The sequence below is a fragment of the Bactrocera oleae genome, chromosome 5, assembly GCF_042242935.1.
Source record: "Bactrocera oleae isolate idBacOlea1 chromosome 5, idBacOlea1, whole genome shotgun sequence".
In the NCBI taxonomy this organism is placed as follows: domain Eukaryota; kingdom Metazoa; phylum Arthropoda; class Insecta; order Diptera; family Tephritidae; genus Bactrocera; species Bactrocera oleae.
The window spans coordinates 31,242,704-31,263,392 of NC_091539.1; the positions used below are offsets into that span (position 1 = coordinate 31,242,704).

The window sequence follows — 20,689 nt, forward strand, 5'->3', positions numbered from 1 at the left end:
GTCTTTGTTGAAACCTTAAGCATGGATTTTTCTCTGCTTTATTTACATTTATATTACATCTTTAATAATGGGTAAACTTTTATTTTAGACTGGAATACATAGCGCCGCTGTCGTTTGAACAAGCGCTCGCTATGGGCAGAACGGGTCGTGTACTGCCGTCACCCGTTCTAAATGGCTATAAGCCAAAAGGTGGCTTACACGCACGACATTCTGATTCGGACGAGGAGGACTGGTGCTAGCAAAGGCTTTGATTGCGATTGCGTAATCGAAGGGAACAGATCTGGGTATAGCATCAAGCCATATTTCCATCACTATCTGCACCGGATTTAGACCATAATTTTGATACAATACCGCTGCAACACTTCACAACTGCATCCGATACCGATATATTAGAAACCACTTTCATAAATACTGCCACTGCGGCTGTTGTTAATTTTAACGATGACACCGAACCGGATGTTGCTATACTTTTACAAATGGGTGCCAGAGCCGCAACGGAACCCGCAATTTGTGGCTTAGATGTGGATCAGGCCGAGCACAAACGTTTAAGCGTCGCCTACAGACAGCTTTCATTGGTTCTACCACATCCAGAGACGGCACCAGAATGTGATATAGCAACCACGCGAATATACTCTGATCACGAGCTTTTCCAACCAAATCAACAGCATACGCAGTATGCAGTGAGTGAACCACACACGCCGTTAACAACGTATTTGCAACAACAGCCCACGACGACAGCAACAACACAACCTGAACATCATTTGTATCATACGCTGTAGAAGTCGACAAATACATAGGAACACATAAGTAAAATATTCAGTTAAATCAAGTACGGCAATATAGACATTAAAATAGATTGTGACTACAATAGCAGTTAGTTGATGAATTGTATAAGTGTATACATAACACGATACACATTACATACTACATAGGAGTATTCAAATATTTACATCACCAAGAAGCCAATTTTTTCGAGTTAGGCGTAACAAATATCATTTAAAAACATTTTATTTCCTCTATTTCATAGTAAAAATATTTCAGAATTTGCATAAACATAATTTATACATGAATGTATATATATAGTTATGTGTGTATGTATAAATAAATATGCATATATGGATGCATAGGTACTGCCTTGTTTCTGTTGAAGTTTGGTCCAAAGCATTACAGCAACTACTGCACACAAATACATACAAACACATAGGTATATACTTTAAAATTATTAATTGTATATTACATACATACATACACATTTGTTTAAGAATTTGTTAAGAGACTTTTAAATACGCATTAAACTCTGTTGGTAGCTTTAAATAACAAATATGGACATATTACATTATCATATAAATAATCAAGCATTCATTTATACACATTTGCATACACATTGATGTAAGACAAAAAGACTTCTTTCGTCGTTTACATATATTTTAGTGTTAGTTATAAAATGGATTAGCTTGAAGCGAAATGATTTTATTCAATAGATTTAGCGAAAATAGTAATAAATATAAATACAAATACAACTAAAACACACATACACAGGTAAACACCCATATACATACATGCAACATACTCCAAATTTATTAAATGGCAAGGGAAATGGGGCCAAAAGCGTAAATCATAGTCTAATTTGCCTAAAACTCCTTGAGGATTTGTATAGCGAATGGGGGAAATGTAGGAAATAGCAAATTTTAATTAGTGTATATTTTTGGTTTGAATATTTGGAGCTACTATATTCACACATACATACTTGTACCCATAATAATATACACATATATACATACATACATATGTGTATACCGTAGGTAGCCAAAATCACCATAGCATAAAGTGAACTTGTAGAAACGCAATATATTGTAATTTTAACACACATTATAAAAAGAAAATACACATAAAGCATACATATATATACTTACCACTATGCATACATACACTTATGTAATCATGCACGAAGCAAATAAAAATTATGAAATATATTAATCGATTTTTACATTGAAGCCAAGCAAAGTTTAGAGTAACAAGTTTTTGAAATGCATTTTATGAGAAAAAATACAAAACTTGAAGTATGAATACGGAAAAGCAGGCAAATTATAGACACTCACATTTTTAAAAACATACCACTCACGAAAATGGCTACATAACACGACACTAATGCATTTTTTACAAGTGACCCGTAACTAGATTCTGACCAGTACAAATGCACTGAAGCACTCTGATAAAATAACATTGATAGGAAATGGCCGAAACTTCGTCTGTAGTCTCGTGAAGTGACTATCCACACATGTATGGTGGCATGATCAAAGCATTTTCGAAGCAATAAACACTTATGTTCGCATTGTGATAAAAATGTATGTATATAATATTGCATTTGGGAATATTATAACTATGGAAAGAATATTTTTATGGCGGGATTTGAACTAAGGATCTCATAAATATCTAACCAGTGCGACATAATCAGGCATTTACTGAGGGACAAATATACCAACCGAGTCCATCCACGAGTTCATAATCAAATAACACTATTTTACCTAGTTTTCGTATGCGTTCAATGGGTTTCATACGTTCATATATTCGGTATAAATAAATGACTAAGAATTGTGGTTCACAATTTTTTAGCTATACGTGTGAATTGTTGAACCGCTCTTTTCTTTGGTGTCAAAATTGATTTTCTGGAATTGAGAGAAATATGAAGCGCGAGGAGCACCAAGGGCCATCAGATTTCATATTAGCAGAGAAAATTGAGAAAATTTTTATAGTTTTGATACAATCGACATGATTTAGAATGTGTACCTCAATACTTATCGACAACTGGAAAGTATTATAATTATGTACATAGGTGCTTTATTGTTTTAAGTTAAAATCTGCTGATGTCAATAAGAGCATATATAATCATATAAAGATCAATAAAAACATGTGTCAAGCACAATTCTTAAGCATTCCATTCAAGACTGAATGTAGACGAATGCTAGAAGTCCATTATTTTCTCCACAAGTGTAGCCAGCAAAATCGAATGCAATACATACACACACATCTACATACACCTACACGCCCGCAAACACTGTACCGTTGCACACCTTAACACAAACAAACATACCATATTTGTTTTGTGCAACAACACATCAAACGATATTGGTCGAAAAGAAATATTAATTTAAAAAATTCCAAAATCTCGAACATACGTAGTTAGTGTGGAAATGTCTGATTCATAATATTTTGTAAATAATCGCGAAATCGGAACATGTAAAAATTTACCTAAAAATAAGCTAAATGTATTAACATAATAGGCATATACAAAAATAAAATATATTTAAATAAAATTACAAATTCAAAATACGGTGGACGAAACAGCGCACAAATAAATTATGAATTCCCAAAGAGTAGAAACAGATAAACAAAAAACTAACAAAGCCATGTGTAACATTAAACGTAATTAAAAGGTGGAAACATCCATATGTACAGTTTTTTTAGTTCTCATATGTAAATTAATATTTTTAATAACTTCGGTTACTTTAAAAAATACTAACTAAACAAAAATCTAGTAAAGACGTAATTTTTTGTAATTTTCGTGCCTTTCCATTGGCACTTATGAGTTTAATTTTGAGACATTAAACAAGTATGTTTCCAGAATAAAATTTACTATTATATTTAACAATATTTCGAGAACTAATATGTTCCCCAAGTTCCATAAAAATTTTAACACGATTTCAGAAATACATATATTCCTCGTAAAAATTCTATTTGCAACATCCGGTGGGTTTAAGGGTTTCATTTATCAATGTCTATAAAATTACGTTTTTTACAATGAATATTGCAAAATAATTCTCTTTTTGTGACTATTTATATGAAGTAGCCCTTATATCCGTTCAAATCACAACACATGTTGTAGCGATGTCGTTTTATAATTTTTTTATTTATTTTTATTTTATTAACATTCTCTTCAATCGAAGGCAGTGGAATTTTGGTGTGCGCCTTATTAATAAAAGGTGAGACATACCAGTTTCGAACTACTAATTGATTTAAAAAAACTTTTGTCGACAGTGCTATGCTCGGAGAATTGACATTACCTGTCGAGGACAATCGATATTAGGAAAATCGTTTGATGTTGGTTAGAATAGGTAAGCCCTGGTCTTGGGCAGTACGATCTTGAAACCAAATTCTATTTTATGTTGAAAGAAACGATCAAAAATATATAATTTCTCACTTTAGAAAAATTATTCTTCAAATCATATTAACGGCATTGAAGATTTTTAATGAAAATTGTTTAACAGTTTGCAACAATAATTTAAAGCGCCAAGTAATTTTGGTTGCTTTTCCATATACTATTTTTCCACTTGGGTAAATGTAGTAGTATGCATTTAAATAGAAATATCGCTATAAGTTTTGTGGGTTTTTAGCAATTTGACATGCACACTAATTATCTGCCACAAGTAATTTAAAAAATCTTTGTTAAAAAATTGTATTTGTTAACTAATCTTAATTTTTAGACAATTATAAAATTAAATACAAAAATAATTTCCATTACTTTTTTATTATATTCTAATAAGATTACCAATGCCACACATAGCATAATGATCTCGCATGTGTTAAAACTTTGATAATCTCATAACTGTAATTGAGCTAGTTAACTTTTCAATTTTTTTTATAAATAAGAGTACGATTCTTTGTTTTATAAATCATCAAAGTATCCACCTCAATCAGTTTTTATTACAAAAAACTGTACAACAACAAAAAAGGAAAGAAAACGTTTATCAGTAATAAAGCCACAAACATTCATAATCGTATCCACACATGCATACCCACATACAAATTATTAACGTAAAAATATAATTACAAACATACTATAAATAATGGAAAAATGAAACCAAATCGAAGTATCTTGATCTGTTCCTTAGGTAATACGCGAACGATAGGTAAATATGCAATACTGAAAATAATACATAGCTATATTGTAAGAAATAACATAAAAAAAACTAATTCACTAGATTAATGAAAACATATATTGCTAAAAATAAATATTTCGTAAATAACGTTAGATATTGTACTTTAAATAATGGAATAATAAAAAATAAAAAATATGTAAATTTTTGAATTAATACTTTATTCCTTGAGAATAAATTGCCTGCGTGTGAGATATAAACATGAACGTAAAATACTGAGCTAGTCGTATAAAATATTTTATATGAAACCTAAAACTTAATAAAAACCAAAAACAAATAAAAAACTAAAAAAAAAACTAACCAAAAAATAACAACTTGCCCTTACTTGTATTAATATAAAAAAAAAAAGAAAAACGTAAAATATAGTGCAGATAAAATAGTGTTTAATATTGAGCAAAAAGAAAACAAATAAAATATTAATACAAATTAGCGCGATTAAGGCATAAATTGAACTTATCTATATAAGAAAAAATTTAAAATAAAAAATTCAAATGATAAATATTTAATGATTAATACTATATTGTATTTATGGATATAATAACAATATAACACCTGCCTTCAATAAATTTTATTATACTTTATTAAAAAAGCAAAGAAGAATCATGATATGAGCAAATGAAAGTAATCATTACTTTTTATTATTAGGAATTCAAAAAAATGATAAACCAAAGAAACAAAATATAATGATAATAATAATAAGAACATAAAATAATTATAAATTTACGTAAAACCAAGCCAACTTTTACAATTGTAAATTAAACGTAACTGAAAATTTAAATTTTATTTTTAGATATTTAAATTATGGCGTTGAAATGGAAAAAATCTGCACTCCTTTCATGCTGAAAAAGTAAAATCAAATTGCATAAAATAAAAGCAAATAGAAATAAAAAAAAAAACATTTTAAAGATAAAAACTGCGCAGTGAATACATACATACATACTCCGATTTAAAAAACAGAAATCATTTATCAAACCCCTGCCATTACAACCAAAGTTTATCTCGTTGTCCTTGAAATCTTTTTCAAATCATGTGATTATATATCCGTTATTCAACTTTTTCTTTACTTTACTTCAATCAATCTATTATTATTTGGTATGATATATATGGTCATATAATATATAAATATTTATGTAAATAGCGTCGCTTGTTTTTATAAAAATGTTCTTTATGTAGTCTAATATTGAGAATGTCTACTTTAAAGAGTTCCTAGGATTGCACTTGAAGACTTTCAAAACGTTTGTTTTCATTTATTCAGCGTCATCAATATATTGATTTTACCAATTCTGGAACCAAATTTTGAATGAAGAATCATATATTGAATAGATTCCACGATATCAAAAACATGCCAATATTCGCTACCAAAGACGGAGAAAGCAGTTCCACAGTTAATTTCAGCACGATCTAGTGGCACAATGAGCCTTATATAACAAATTACTGATTCCAGCCAGCTTGGCTGTTTTCATTATCATCAATTAATCTATATTTTGTTAATTGAAAATTAATTCAGATGTTAAAAACATAGTATATATATATTTACGTATTGCACTTTCAACTACCATACGTTATTACAAATTTTCAAGTGTATATAATTTTGAGTTAAGAATCGATTTAAACTTCTGGATTTTTATAACTCTTGCATAAGAAAATTTCGCTTTTGTAGTTCAAAGAAGACACAACGATATTACAAACAAATAATTTCCGCCCGCCTTTATGGCATTTCATCGAAAAATTCTGGTATTTAATAAACATTTTAAGCTAAAACAATTTCGAGAGATGAGCGTCATGTTCTCATAACCTAAGAATGGCACATCAGTTTGAAAAGTTTTAAAGAACACATCCAAAAAATATGTTATATTTCCTTTTTGTTTTATGAGCTTTAACAATGCTATCGCATTTCAATATTTTAATGTAGAATTTAACGCCAAAAGGTTTTTAATCAACCACCTTGGCACATTCATATATTCCACAGGACAATTGCTTATACCATATAGTTCCATTGCCAATTCCAGAACAGTTTGTGGCAATCATACCCAGATTATTATTGTCAGCTAAATCTCTATAATACTTAAAGTTATGTTCCATCAGATGGACAAATAATAATTATTTATATTAAACTTTCTCTTTATTATTGAAGTATTAATATTATGTTTTTAGTGTGGTAGAGTGTAGGTTTGAAATAATTTATGATCAGACTTTGTATCTGTATTATATTTCATTATTATATGTATATTATAATATAATTAATGTGATATTCTGACGCTATCAATATTCGAGTACGCAGTATTTTATATGAATTTTATTGAAATATTACGGCAGATTGTTTTTAGATTCTTACAGGTAATCTCTTTGTTCCATTAGAAGTATAATTCCCAATTTAAGTCCGTTCCGTTTTTCGATATAAATCAAAAATGATAGAAATAGAGATAATGACACTTATGCCCTGAACTACAATGAAAGTTTAGCTGTTCGTTGAATTAGATTGCCGCAATGATGGCATAAAATACGAGTACTATTTTTTTAATATCAACATCCCTAATTTTAAAACAAATTTAAAGTCGCTTCAAAATTTATCGATTAAGATTAACAAATTTATTTTTTAATTAACTTTGAAATTTCACGATAGTTTTTAATGTAACCACCACTTGCAACATGTTGCTGACACATCGGATATTGCAATTATCTTTATTTTAAATATTATATATAAATGGTAACTAAATAAAGATGGAAAAATCCTGTTAAAATTATTCAAATGATAATTTAAAAAGAATTTGAAGCTTTAATAGATAAATTTATGCATAAGTATATAAAAGAATACGTGAAATGCCATTCTGTTACCATAAATTATGCTGCGGGTTGATATTACAATACAATACACAAAAAATTCAAAATGGGAAATATCATTTTTGGGCATAAGACATAAGCCATAACTGCTTTATAGAAAACACAAAGGTTTAGTGAAATAGTTATTGTATACAATACATTGAATTATTTCATCAAAAATGTGCTCTAGATGTACAGATCTCAATAGTTGGTATCTTATACATATTTAACGAAAATCGTATAGTTCCACAAAATGTATAGTCTGATATGTCAGCTTGTTATAATGCAAGTAAGTTTTACAGCTGTTTCACATTCGAATCCTAAAGACTATATTTTCATTAAGCTGGATGTGGATTATTTAATGATGTCAATAGTGTTGCTCTTGTAATTGCATATTCCATAAATACTTTCTATGAAAATATTCCTACTACAAAGAGTTCATAAGAAATCCAGATATCGAAGCTGTTACAGTATGTTGATGAATAACATATGTATTTTTTTTTAACTCCAAACTACCTTCTTACATATACATATATAAATATATAATAGATGAATACATACCATACCCTAAGGGCTTCATTATCTTACGCTTTTATATGCCATTCACTTCGTATATAAGAATCAGAAATTAATAAAACTTATAACAATGATACATGCCTGTTTACATATGTATATACGTAGGTATATACATAAATACAGAAAATGCGCCAGTTAAGAAAAGCTTCAAACCTAGTCGCTTTGTTTAAAAGAGTGAGTCAAAAATTTTACTTCGCAAATTCAGTTTTTGAAAAATCTCATACCATTTTCCTTTCCTTTTTCATATAATCGCAGTCAAATATTTAATAAATCAAAGTATTTCAAATGCATTTTACCAATTTTGTAAATGACCATTTAACCTTTGGGGTTTGTGAAGTGATATAAGCGATTATAGAATACACAAAGTGTATATACGAAAGTCTATTGGAAGCTTGTTGAAGACGTCGCAATTTCAAGTTTAAAATTTAGTTCACAGTAGCAATCTTCAAGGTTGAAGGTCATGAGTTTAAATGAGATTGTTAACAACAATGTTTAATAGTGGCATTAAATACCGCCACAAATAATACTATTTCCTCACACCTCTGCGTACAAGAATAACTATCCATAAAGGTAAATAAAAGTTTCACATGCATACGAGTACTAATCATAGTAATCATTGAATTTAATATTATGAATCCAGCAAAGCATTGATAAAATGAAGTTTATAAAATAAAATAAGATTGAAGAGATACAAATTTAGTTAATGTTGTTATAAACAATTATATTCTAATTATTAACAAAAATAGAAAAATCCAACCAATTAAATGAGACATTTTTTTTTCAAATAAATGACGATCTAAAGAAAAAAACTTTGTAGTTTTTATTACAACTCTACACTAGTTCTTATATAATACAAACACTAGCACCAAACATGTCTATAAGCTCGGGACGTTTTAAAGAAAACCCGAGAAGCGTTCGTCTAACTTTTAGAGAAAGTTTTTGTAATACCATAGCCTTTTGCCTCAGCCTCGGTGATTTCTTTCGTGCAACCATTTTCAGGAAGTCTAGGATAGAAAAAATTTCTGTGGCCGGATCCAGACGATACGATAGACGCGGAAGCTAAAAATTAGATATTTGTTATCAGAAACAAGCAAGGAAGCGCTATGTGTGAGTGTCACCAAATATTTTATACCTTTGTAATTTGCATCAAATCCGGTGAAATACTTTCATGTGTTTTATAACAACTTTCCATTCAACGAATCGTAAATAAATGACAATCATATTTGGTATCTAATGAAATTATATTATAGATTATGATGTACACATAAATTCAATTCGTTGCACCAAATAGTAGTATTGTATCTTATTAGGAACTTAGTTATGGCACTTTATAGGTTTTCGATTAATGAACAGACATCCGGATTTCATCTCGTCTCGTCATATTGATCATTTTAAAATACATAATTGTATATCTGTCTCGAAAAGTTTTAGGTATTACAAAACAATGTTACAACGTTAAGTGAACAAAACCATTACATTCTGTTCAACATGTTTCGAGAGTATAAAAATGTTGCGTGTGAATTCACTTACTCACGTTAGTCAACAAAATAAACTAATATATAATAAATTTTAATAAATAACAGCATATCGGTACTGCTGTCCTTTGTGGATCGATATCACCTATTTTTCCACCAAACTATAGCCTATCTATTATTATCCGACCACTAACGTTTGCTAAGATGTCTCACATATTGGTCGATATATGCGACATAAAGTCAACTGGTAGTATGAAAATCCTTATGTTTAGTATATGGGCGATAGGTGAAGTATTAACAGATCTTTTCGGAAAAAGTCATCTATGGACAATGATGTCCTCACGTTCGGTATTTAGGGGCGATTAAAACTTATTGTTTTTGCAGACTCGAAAGTACCCCAACATTAACATTTCGGAAAAGAAACTATTTTGTCGCATTAAAGCGAACTATTATAAAGCTCAATATACTGTATCCAAATCTGCAGGTATATGAAATATCGGCTTAAAAATTAACCTACTACTTAAAACGCATGAGCATTTCAAAAGCGATATATGTTAAATATTTTAACAGTTATTTTCCGCTTCGAAAGATGAAAAGAAATTACTATAAACAACAAAATTTGCAAGGCAACTATGCAAATACGCTTCAGCAGTAGACATTCTTTTTTACGGACTGAATTGTTAACTTCTATCAAAATTAAACCTTACTTTATATTATTCCTTGCCATAGCAGCATGTTTAGCATATATACAGGCGCAAGACCACACTACTACGAAACAACTACCATACAAACGCAGCTCCTTGTAATATTACCACAACAACAACAGCAATCACAACAACTACTCGGAGGAGAGTTTGAAGAAGAACCACCCGAAGAATCAGGATCACCAGAAGAACACGGCGTGCAAATGGCGGTATTGCAGTTAACGTCGGCAATGGCGGTAGACGTGTTGTCAGAGGACGTAGGATTATCTAAGGCTAAATATTTATGTCATGAATACAAAATGTATACCGAAACTTAATTAATTAAAATGCATACAATGCGGAATAATAAATAGCATTTTGATATAAATGTAGGTATAATGTATACTTAACGCCGCCAGTTCGCACCCTCTCTGCAATAACGCCAGAAACGTGAAATTCTGTGATAAGGATGATTTTATATGTTTATATAAGGAAAACTAGGCTATGAATCTGCACCATCCACTTTTACAACGATTTAATACCTCATAAAAAACTACAGTTTTAAGCCACCACTTGTAAGTCTCTAGCAGCAGTACTTGTGAGAAGCATTTTTAAACATAATAAACGAAAAATCATACGTAATCAAAATACACATATGGAATGAAATAAGTGAAAAACACTAACATAATAATAGAGTAATCGTTTTACTCTCCTCCTAGGCAATCGATTTTTTAAGCGTGGATATATAAAACTGCTCAGCTATAGAAACAAAATTAACCTCCAACAGCTGAGTTTAAGAATTATGTTATAAATCATGCTTTTGGAGTGTTTATTTATTTCTCCATAAAACTACTATCAAGCGTTAAGATACATTTGACTCTGAGATACTTCCACTTCTTTAATTCATCAGAAAAATATGTTTTGTGTAGGTATGCAATGTCGACCTGCGTGGCGGCGATAACCTCCTTATTCCACTCAAATTTTAGTGTGGCGAGCTATTATTCTAAGTTTGGAAACAAAGAGACATCGCAGAGGGACTAATATCGAGAACATAGCCTAGCATGACCAGTTTCGTAATGACAATAACGAAGATGTGAGCTGGTGCGTTGCGATGTGGAAGAGCAATTTTTGATTTTCGTTATTCTAGTCAACTTTAAGCCAAATATGTTGGTCAGTGTGTGAGTTTTTCTTATAAAATTGCATGGATACAGTACAAAAACACCCGACATGTTATTTGCCACTTACCAGCTGACTTTAACCCCTTTATTTTGGTCAATGTATTTTCTTGACCATAATAATAATGGTTTAGTGCTGACAACGAATGTAGCCGGTATAGACGGTGGACGAAGTCTTATCCGTAATACCTTGGTTTTTACTTGTTCAGTTTGTATGGCAGCTATATACTTTAGTGGTACGATATGCTTTAGTGGTCCTATAAAGTATATGTATAAATAATCAGCGTGGCGAGCGGAGTCGGTTTAGCCATGTTCGTCGGTCTGTCCTCCTATATATACGCGAACTAGACCCTTAGCTTTTGAAACATCAATCTGAAATTTAGCACACGTCTTTTTCAATCCAAGAAGCTGCTCATTTGTTGGAACTGCCGATATTGGACCATTACTAAAAATAGCTGCTTAGAAAATGAATGATCAATATAAATTCCTTGTACAGAAACCTTTTTTATTTGACAAAATAGCTAACGAAATTTGGCAAGGATTATTATACAATTAATCACTACAATCTCTTAATATATTGTACATATTGTACACATAGAATATAGGTCTCATTCAAACTGGACTTAAGACTTTTTTATGCCTTTTCATGCTATAAAAATTACACCTGTGAAGAGTATTATAGCTTCGGTGCCATTTGCTCTTTTGCGTGATGTAGTATCTTTGTTTGAAGGAAGGAACTTCATCATAATTGGTATACTCTTATTAAATAGAAATTTTGGTTACAGGTTGGTTAAGTATACTGCAGTAGTATATATACAAGTATATCATAGAGATCTGAGAACATCATAGATAACCACAATTGTTTGCATCAACACACCACACATACAACAATATGATAAAACTGAACATGTGCACGCAGGCGCTTGTACATATGTTTAGTTGGTGTTGGGAGTTTATGTCAATATGTGACTCCTCCACCCCTAGATTCAATAGTCTCCGTTCAATGATTTTTTTTTATTTTTTTTGTGAGTCATTCAGGAGTGTTCGAAAGTTTTTCTTACTATTTCTATTTATGATTATATTTGTATGTATGTGTGTTTGTGGTTTCTGTTTTATTTTGTTCATGTTTTGAACTTAATAATGGGCCAATTTATTGAATTAGCAATTCCACGTTTACATTTGTATTTTCATTTTTCTTATTTTTATTATATATTATACCTATTATCAACATTCCTATTACTATTAATAGTATTGTTAGTGTGCTTATGCTATAACCTATATTTCTATCTAGTGTTTATTCTTCCAGTTTGTTTATATTTTTATCTTGGTTTATTATTATTTGTGAGAAATATATTACTTATTCAAACTGTAATACATCGGTTTCTTTTTCAGTGTAAAAATATTTTTCCTCTACGATAATTTTATTGTTTTGTAGTGTTCGGATCTCAATTTTACAATTATAAAAATATATTAGTGCATTTCTTTCAAGTATAATTTCTATATTGGCGCAGTTTTGTTTCATTTCAATTTTATATGCATTTTCAATTAGGATTGTATCGTCTTCGATATCATCGATTATTGTTTCGTTATTATATTCAAATTTACATTGGTTGAACGGACAAATGTTAATTTTTTTCAGATTTTTGAAATGTATCCCTTCTGTATTTATATATTTTATTTCCTATTGTAATTGCATATTTCTGTTCTCCTATCATTTCAAAATATTGCCTATTAGGTATAGGAGTTTTCGCAATTATGATCCTGAAATTTAAATTTTCGTTTGACTTGAGTCTTGTATGCTTTTTAAATTTTGAATCTGTAGATATTAAATGATTTCCCTCTTCTTTAAAATTTTCTTGTATCTTGGTTGTGCTTTGCTAACTCTATGATTCCTTATATATAATATTTATTCTGGAAATCTTGTGTGTTTATTTTATTTTCTTTTTTATACTCTCGCAACCTGTTGCTACAGAGTATAATAGTTTTGTTCACCTAACGGTTGTATGTATCACCTAAAACTAATCGAGTTGGATATAGGGTTAAATATATATAAATGATCAGGATGAAGAGACGAGTTGAAATCCGGGTGGCTGTCTGTCCGTCCATCTGTCCGTCTGTCCGTCCGTGCAAGCTGTAACTTGAGTAAAAATTGAGATACCTTTATGAAACTTGGTAGACATGTTTCTGGGTACCGTGAGACGGTTGGTATTGCAGATGGGCGTAATCGGACCACCGCCACACCCACAAAACGCCATTAATCAAAAACAAATAAATTGCCATAACTAAGCTCCGCAATAAGATACAAGACTGTTATTTGGTACAAAGGATCACATTAGGGAGTGGCATCTGCAGTTAAAAGTTTTTTTTTAAAGTGGGCGGGACCCCTAATAGGTTTAATGTGCATATCTCCTAAACCGCTAATGTTATAATAACAAAATTCCCTGGAAACAAATGGTTTTAGCATCTCTATTTACGGTGTGAAAATGGGTGAAATCGGGTGACAAGCCCGCCCACTCCCCATATAAGAGTACTGTGAAAAAATACTAAAAGCGCGATAAACCAAGCACTAAACACGCCAGAAACATTAAATTTTATCTCTGGAATGGTATCAGATGACTTTATAGGAACCGCATTCAAAATTAGTCAGCGGGCGTGGCACCGCCCACTCTTAGGTGAAAACCTATATCTTGGGATTTGCTTAACCGATTTCAACCGAAATCGGTGCATAACGTTCTTTTCATATTTCTATGTTATAGTACGAAAATGGGCGAAGTCGGAATACAACCACGCCTATTTCCCTCTATTCTTTCACTTTCCACTATGCATATCAAGCAACAATGATTATACGGGGGTAAAACTTTGCGTGAATAATACGTTTAAAGTATGCCACCTTGTGACCAAAAATTTTCTAAATCGAACCAAAACTGTTCAAGCCCCTAAGTACTAAATATGTGGACCCCAGTGCCTATAGTTGACCTTCTACCAAAAATATCAATCAATCCACAAAGAAATCTCAAACGAGTTAACCATTTGACTTTGCGAGAGTATAAAATGTTCGGTTACCCTTCCTTACTTGTTTTTATTTCTTTTCTTACTCTTATTTAGTTCTGTTGATGTTATTATTGCTGTTGCTTTTATTGTTTCCACTGTTGGTGTTTTTGTCGTAATTGCTGTTTTGATGCTGTTGTTGATGTTATTGTTGCTGCTGCTGTTATTGTTTCGACTCATTTATTTATTTTTTTATCCTCGTCGCCAGTTTTGTTATCAGTTGATACTCTTGTATCGATCCTGGATGACTGATATTGGACTAAATAGAAGAAACTAGCTTCTTTTCTCAGATCTTCATTTAGACTCACCTTTTATTTTTCGTTTGGTATTTCTTATATTCTAATTTGATGTGCAGGCAGGCACTTATACGTATGTTTACTTATCCCTAGGCATTCTATCAAATTACATGCATCCTAGAACTGATAAAACTGAACATGTGCACGCAGGCACTTGTACACACGCATGTTTAGTTGGTGTTGGGAGTTTAAGTCAATATGTGCCTATATACATATATAGAGTACTCGTAAAATTATGTTTTATCTAATTTTATTGCAAAAAAGTTAAACTTAGTTGTACAACCAAATGAAGTGCGCATTTTTATTTTAAACATTCGTGAAAGTGGTGACTGCTATACTAAAGTTTAGGTACCATGTTGCCTATTAACGTACAAATAAAGTGGTGTGCTCCCAATATGGTAAATTGTGTATAAATTTGTATACAGATTTTTAGCTTATTTTTATACCATGTCAGTTTTAAAGCAATGATTTCAAATCAAACTAGGAGCCATAACAGTATAATGTAGATTTTAGAAACATGACATAAAGGTACGTATTGAATATATTTGTACTGATTAGAAATATATACAATGTGATTAGAAATTTATGCCTTCATTAATCAGGATGACGAGCCGAGTAGAAATCCGGGTGAGTGTCTGTCCGTCCGCCTGTCCGTGCAAGATTTAACTTGAGTACAAAGTGAGATATCGTCATGAAACTTTGTACACGTGTTCCCTTTCAAAACAAAAAAAAGAACGAATTCCATTGCCACGCCCACAAAACGCCATTAATTGCAAGCTTATAAAATATCATAACTAAGCACTTAATTAAGATATAAAACTGTAATTTGGTACAGGGGATGGCGGTAGCAAGGGATTCTTGCGAGCTAAAAATTTTGAAAACCTAGTCGTGACCCCGGCCTCTAATAGGTTTAATGTACATATCTCCTCAGCTCCAAATGAAATCGGATTAAAACATCGTCCTCTTCCTCTATAACGGTTTTGTTAAAAGTTATTTAAAGAGATATTAATCTATAACTAAATGCTTCAGAGACATTAAAATTTACAGCCAGGATGGTACAAGAGTGCTTTATAGGAGCCGGGTCAAAATTAGACGACAGGCGTTTCAACGCCCACATTTAAGTGAAATCGATACATACGTCATAGCATAATTTTAAATTCCATATGATTCTTTTATTTTCCAGTTCACAAATCAAGTACCAATGAATGTATTCGGATAAAACTTTACACAAATAGTGCCTTTGAGGTATGCCATCGCGAGTTTAAAAATTTTCTAAACCGCACCGTAACTGTTCAAGCCTCCACATACCGACACATATGTGGACCCCAGAGAAGGAAATATCGGCCAATCCGTGAGCTATATTATTGAAATTTGAAGAAAATGTTTCTTCGACAATATTATACCTTTGTGACAAAAATAAAAAAATGAACCCTTCCCTTAACCCCATAAACCTAATATAAAGATTTTCGAACTTTCAATTGACTTTATACCACACCTTCATATATCAGACAATGTGCTAGTTATTTTAATGACATTGAGAGAGCATGGTTTTCTAATAATATTGTATGTTTTTGCCTAAAATGGATAAAATCGGGAAAGAACTAAGGCCCATATAACTGATATTCATGATTTTAAAACGTCCGTCTGACTTTATTCCATATATCATACATATATGTTTATATTTATAAAATTGCTTGAAAATAAGTTCTAAAGTATACCTGAGTAATGGCAAAAATTAATGCCTCCAATATATCCTATATCGAATTGATTCTGAATTTTTGGTTATTTTCACTCATTCTGTACTTTGAAGTAAATAAGAATAACTATCCAAACCGAATTCATGGTATTTTTAATCAGTTACACTTCGAGTACCGTACCCTGTATAATAGTAAAAAATTAACGAAAATGTATATTATCTTCTGAGTTCCCCTTAAACAATCAATGTAAACAGAAAATCCACATAAACAAACAGTCAAATAGAGAAACTATCTTCGATTGAATTGTTTCACCAACCGATGGTCCATAAATAATAAAAATTTGTTTCCGTCTATAACAGAGCAAAACTCTAAGATTGGGTATACATACAGTCTGCATATTTTTGTAAATTTTTATGAGGAAACTCTAATGATCTCACAATTTACAAACACTAAACACAAAACTGCTAACAACAAAATTTCCTTGAAAAACTCACAACAACTAACAGAATTAATAATAACATCGTGATAACTTTTAGTAAAGTGTGAGCAGCTTAACTCTGATTAAGAACATCCACATCTTAATAACAGCACAGTTGAAAATTCCTTTCTTTGCGAAACAACAAAAACAAGTAAGGTATGAAATTGGTACCACCACTTTTGATGGATGCATTGGTTATAAACATTTTAAAATGATAAAAAGCGGAAGAAGTATCTAACTGAATGTACAGCCGGAAATTGTCTCCTTTGCCATTCGTAAGAAAATAAGCGTAAGCTCTGTTGGGTGCATCTGAATAGCGGAGGGTCTAGAATTAGGTGACCATATTTGTAATGGCAAAATCTGTAACGGTGACTTTTATAGTTTTGTTCACCTAACGGTTGTTTGTATCACCTAAAACTAATCGAGTTAGATATAGGGATAAATAAATATAATATATATAAATATCGGGATGAAGAGACGAGTTGAAATCCGGGTGACTGTCTGTCCGTCCATCTGTGCAAGCTGTAACTTGAGTAAAAATTGAGATATCTTTATGAAACTTGGTACATATGTTTCTTGACCACAGACCACTGCCACGCCCACAAAACGCCATTAATCAAAAACAAATAAATTGCCATAACTATGCTCCAGAATAAGATACAAGACTGTTATTTGATACACAGGATCACATTAGGGAGGGGCATCTGCAGTTAAAAAAATTTTTAAAAGTTGGCGTGGTCCCGCCCCCTTATAGATTTAATGTGCATATCTCTTAAACCACTAAAGCTGTAATAACAAAATTCACTGAGACTTAGCACCTCTATCGACAGTGAAAAAATGGGTGAAATCGGGTGACAACCCCGACCACTCCCCATATAACGGTACTGTTAAAAACTACTAAAAGCGCGATAAATCAAGCACTAAACACGCCAGAGACATTAAATTTTATGTCTTGGATGGTATGAGATGTCTTTAAAGAAACCGCGTTCAAAATTAGACAGTGGGCGTGGCACGACCCATTTTAACGATTTCAACCAAATTCGGTATATTTTCATATTTCTATGTATAAATCGATCCAAAACTGTTCAAGCCCCTAGGTACTGAATATGTGGACCCCAACGCCTATATTTGACTTTTTACCGAAAATATCGATCAATGTGTAAGATATATAATTGAAATACATATAATAGAATAAATAAATAAAACTCTTGATAATAGTATGTTTTTGTGTCAAAAATGGGTTGAATCGGATCAATACTTCCTTTAATATTATATAATATAACATTTTGAAAACACCTGAAGTAATTTCGCGGCTTTGATCCTTACAAGTTGCGAGAGTATAAAATGTTCACTTACACCCGAACTTAGGACTTGCTTAATTGTTTTCTTTTTTAATTTTAAAGCCTGGGACGGCCAACCTGGGACGAATGGTCATCTAAGTCTAGACTGATTGCATTAAATTTTGACATTCATCAAGTATACTCAAGAACTTGTTTCCACGTAATTTTGGGTTCATTCACATTCACCGGTATATTCTGAATAGAGTCTAATAATAATATTTACATGTAATATATTGGAGCTAGGGTAATTAGTAAACTGATTTCACACATTTTCGGCATTAAACTTTAGAATATTATGTGTTATTCAAATTGACCGATGTATATGGTTTACAGCCAACCGGAAGTATAAAATTCTTATATATATTAGATCTTTGGGCACTACTAATAGTAATGACTCGATTTTATCAGGTTCGTATTTAAATAGTTATTTAATTATTTATTATATGTAAAATAGTAAGACAAATATTATTGTTACATTAAACGGAATACTAACTTCAGAGGCTTTCAACTAGCGTCTTTAATTATATAGTCTTAAGTAATAAAAATTATATCATCCACATAATAAGTATTAACAAGCAATATGTTTTTATACAACAAAAAATAAATGTTACAAAAAAAAAGTAGAAATGGAAGGAAGTTGAAGTTAGGGCATTCATCCAGTAGATGTATTTTCGATAAGGTTGTCGAGTTTCAATATGGGCAAAGAGGAATTCTGTTTCCATGTAATAGATGAGAATGGGTAAATGGCGTATGACCGAGACGAAGGCGAACAAAGGCCTTGATGTCATGGCAACGGCCTGAGAGTGGGTAAACAGCTTTATTCCGTCCTGATTGCAGATAGCGTAGGAATATTACACATTTTTCAAAGCATTAACTTTTATGGATTTTTGCGGTGAACCAATTAAACAGAATATATCCATTTTTTCGATGTAGTCGTAGACAATAAATGGCTGTGTTGCAGCCAGTTTGGTGTTTTGATCGGCCCATTCATTTTCGGTAATGTCAGTGTGTCTAGGGATCCACATAATTTTTATGTTTATGTTACCAATTTGTATGTTTCTAATTTGTGAAATGAGGTAAGACTTGTTGGATGTATTTAGTAAAGCTGAGATTGTTGACTTGCTATCTACGTATAATGTTGTGCTAAATGTAATGCATTATATGTGGCTGCTGCCTCTGCGGTGTATACTGAGCAGTAGTTGGGTAACTGTCCAGCTTTTATCGTATTTCCAAAGTTATCAACAATAGCAAAGACGTGTAGAAGTTGGCCTTGGAAGCGACTGTAAAAACGTTTTCAATCTACGTAGTGTTGTACGATCAATTCTTTGAACAAACTTTGGTATTCCCTGGGATTAGTGTTCTTCTTTTGAGGTTTTTGAAGTTGTAGCTCGAACAAAGTTTTTTAAGTAACCATGAATGAAATAGATTTTTCTACGGGTACAGATGCAATGCCTAGATCTGTAGATATTTTCTAGATATAGTGGAAGCAATATTGGAGGTTGCTATTGCACAATAGTAGTATTATAATAACCTTTTACGAGGTGTGTTTTATTCTTTCCTCGATGGATGGGAGTCCAGCTTCCGTTAAGATAAATTTTATTGGTGATATTGGAAATGATCGAATATTTCTTCTAACAGCTGCATGATATGGTGCAAAGATTTGCTTTATATTGCTTTTTGCGCAATTGTCGTAGATATAGAGACCATAACCTATCTTACCATAGATAAAATTAAAGCTCTTGTGATATAGATCAAATATGCGATATGTACTTGTATTAAACAATGTTTGCATGATAAATACTTACTTACGTCAAGAAGCTAGTTGCTTACGAAGATGTGTACAATGCTCCTTAAAGGTAAGTATCTTATCGAATATTAAACCTAGAAATTTAAATCTAGTTTTATTTACATTATTATACAGCAGATTGAAGTTAATACATTTGTGTTTTTTGCAAATATGGAATAATTTACAATTGTTTATAGCGATATTCGCACCTGAACAATTGACCCAAATTGAAATTTCAATTAGAATGTTTAAGAAATTTGTTTTACATTATTTAGGTTGTTTATGTTTAGAAATGATCGCACTGATTTCGTTAAATGCGATTATAAATCGTATAACAGATAATGCTGATCCTTGCGAGATTCCGTTGTACATATGTTATTG

At 31.5% G+C, this 20,689-nt stretch overlaps 1 protein-coding gene across 4 annotated transcripts in view; it reads left to right on the forward strand.

Annotated features, from left to right (window-relative positions):
- Positions 1 to 9,133, forward strand: part of cac (calcium voltage-gated channel subunit cacophony) — a 161,945-nt gene extending 152,812 nt beyond the window's left edge. For all 4 annotated transcript variants that reach the window (XM_070110461.1, XM_070110464.1, XM_070110463.1 and 1 more), the window contains one exon: positions 89 to 9,133. In XM_070110461.1, coding sequence (XP_069966562.1) covers positions 89 to 239 — 151 coding nt within the window. In that variant the 3' untranslated portion in view covers positions 240 to 9,133. The remainder of the gene's footprint in view (positions 1 to 88) is intronic.
- Positions 9,134 to 20,689: the final 11,556 nt, after the last annotated feature.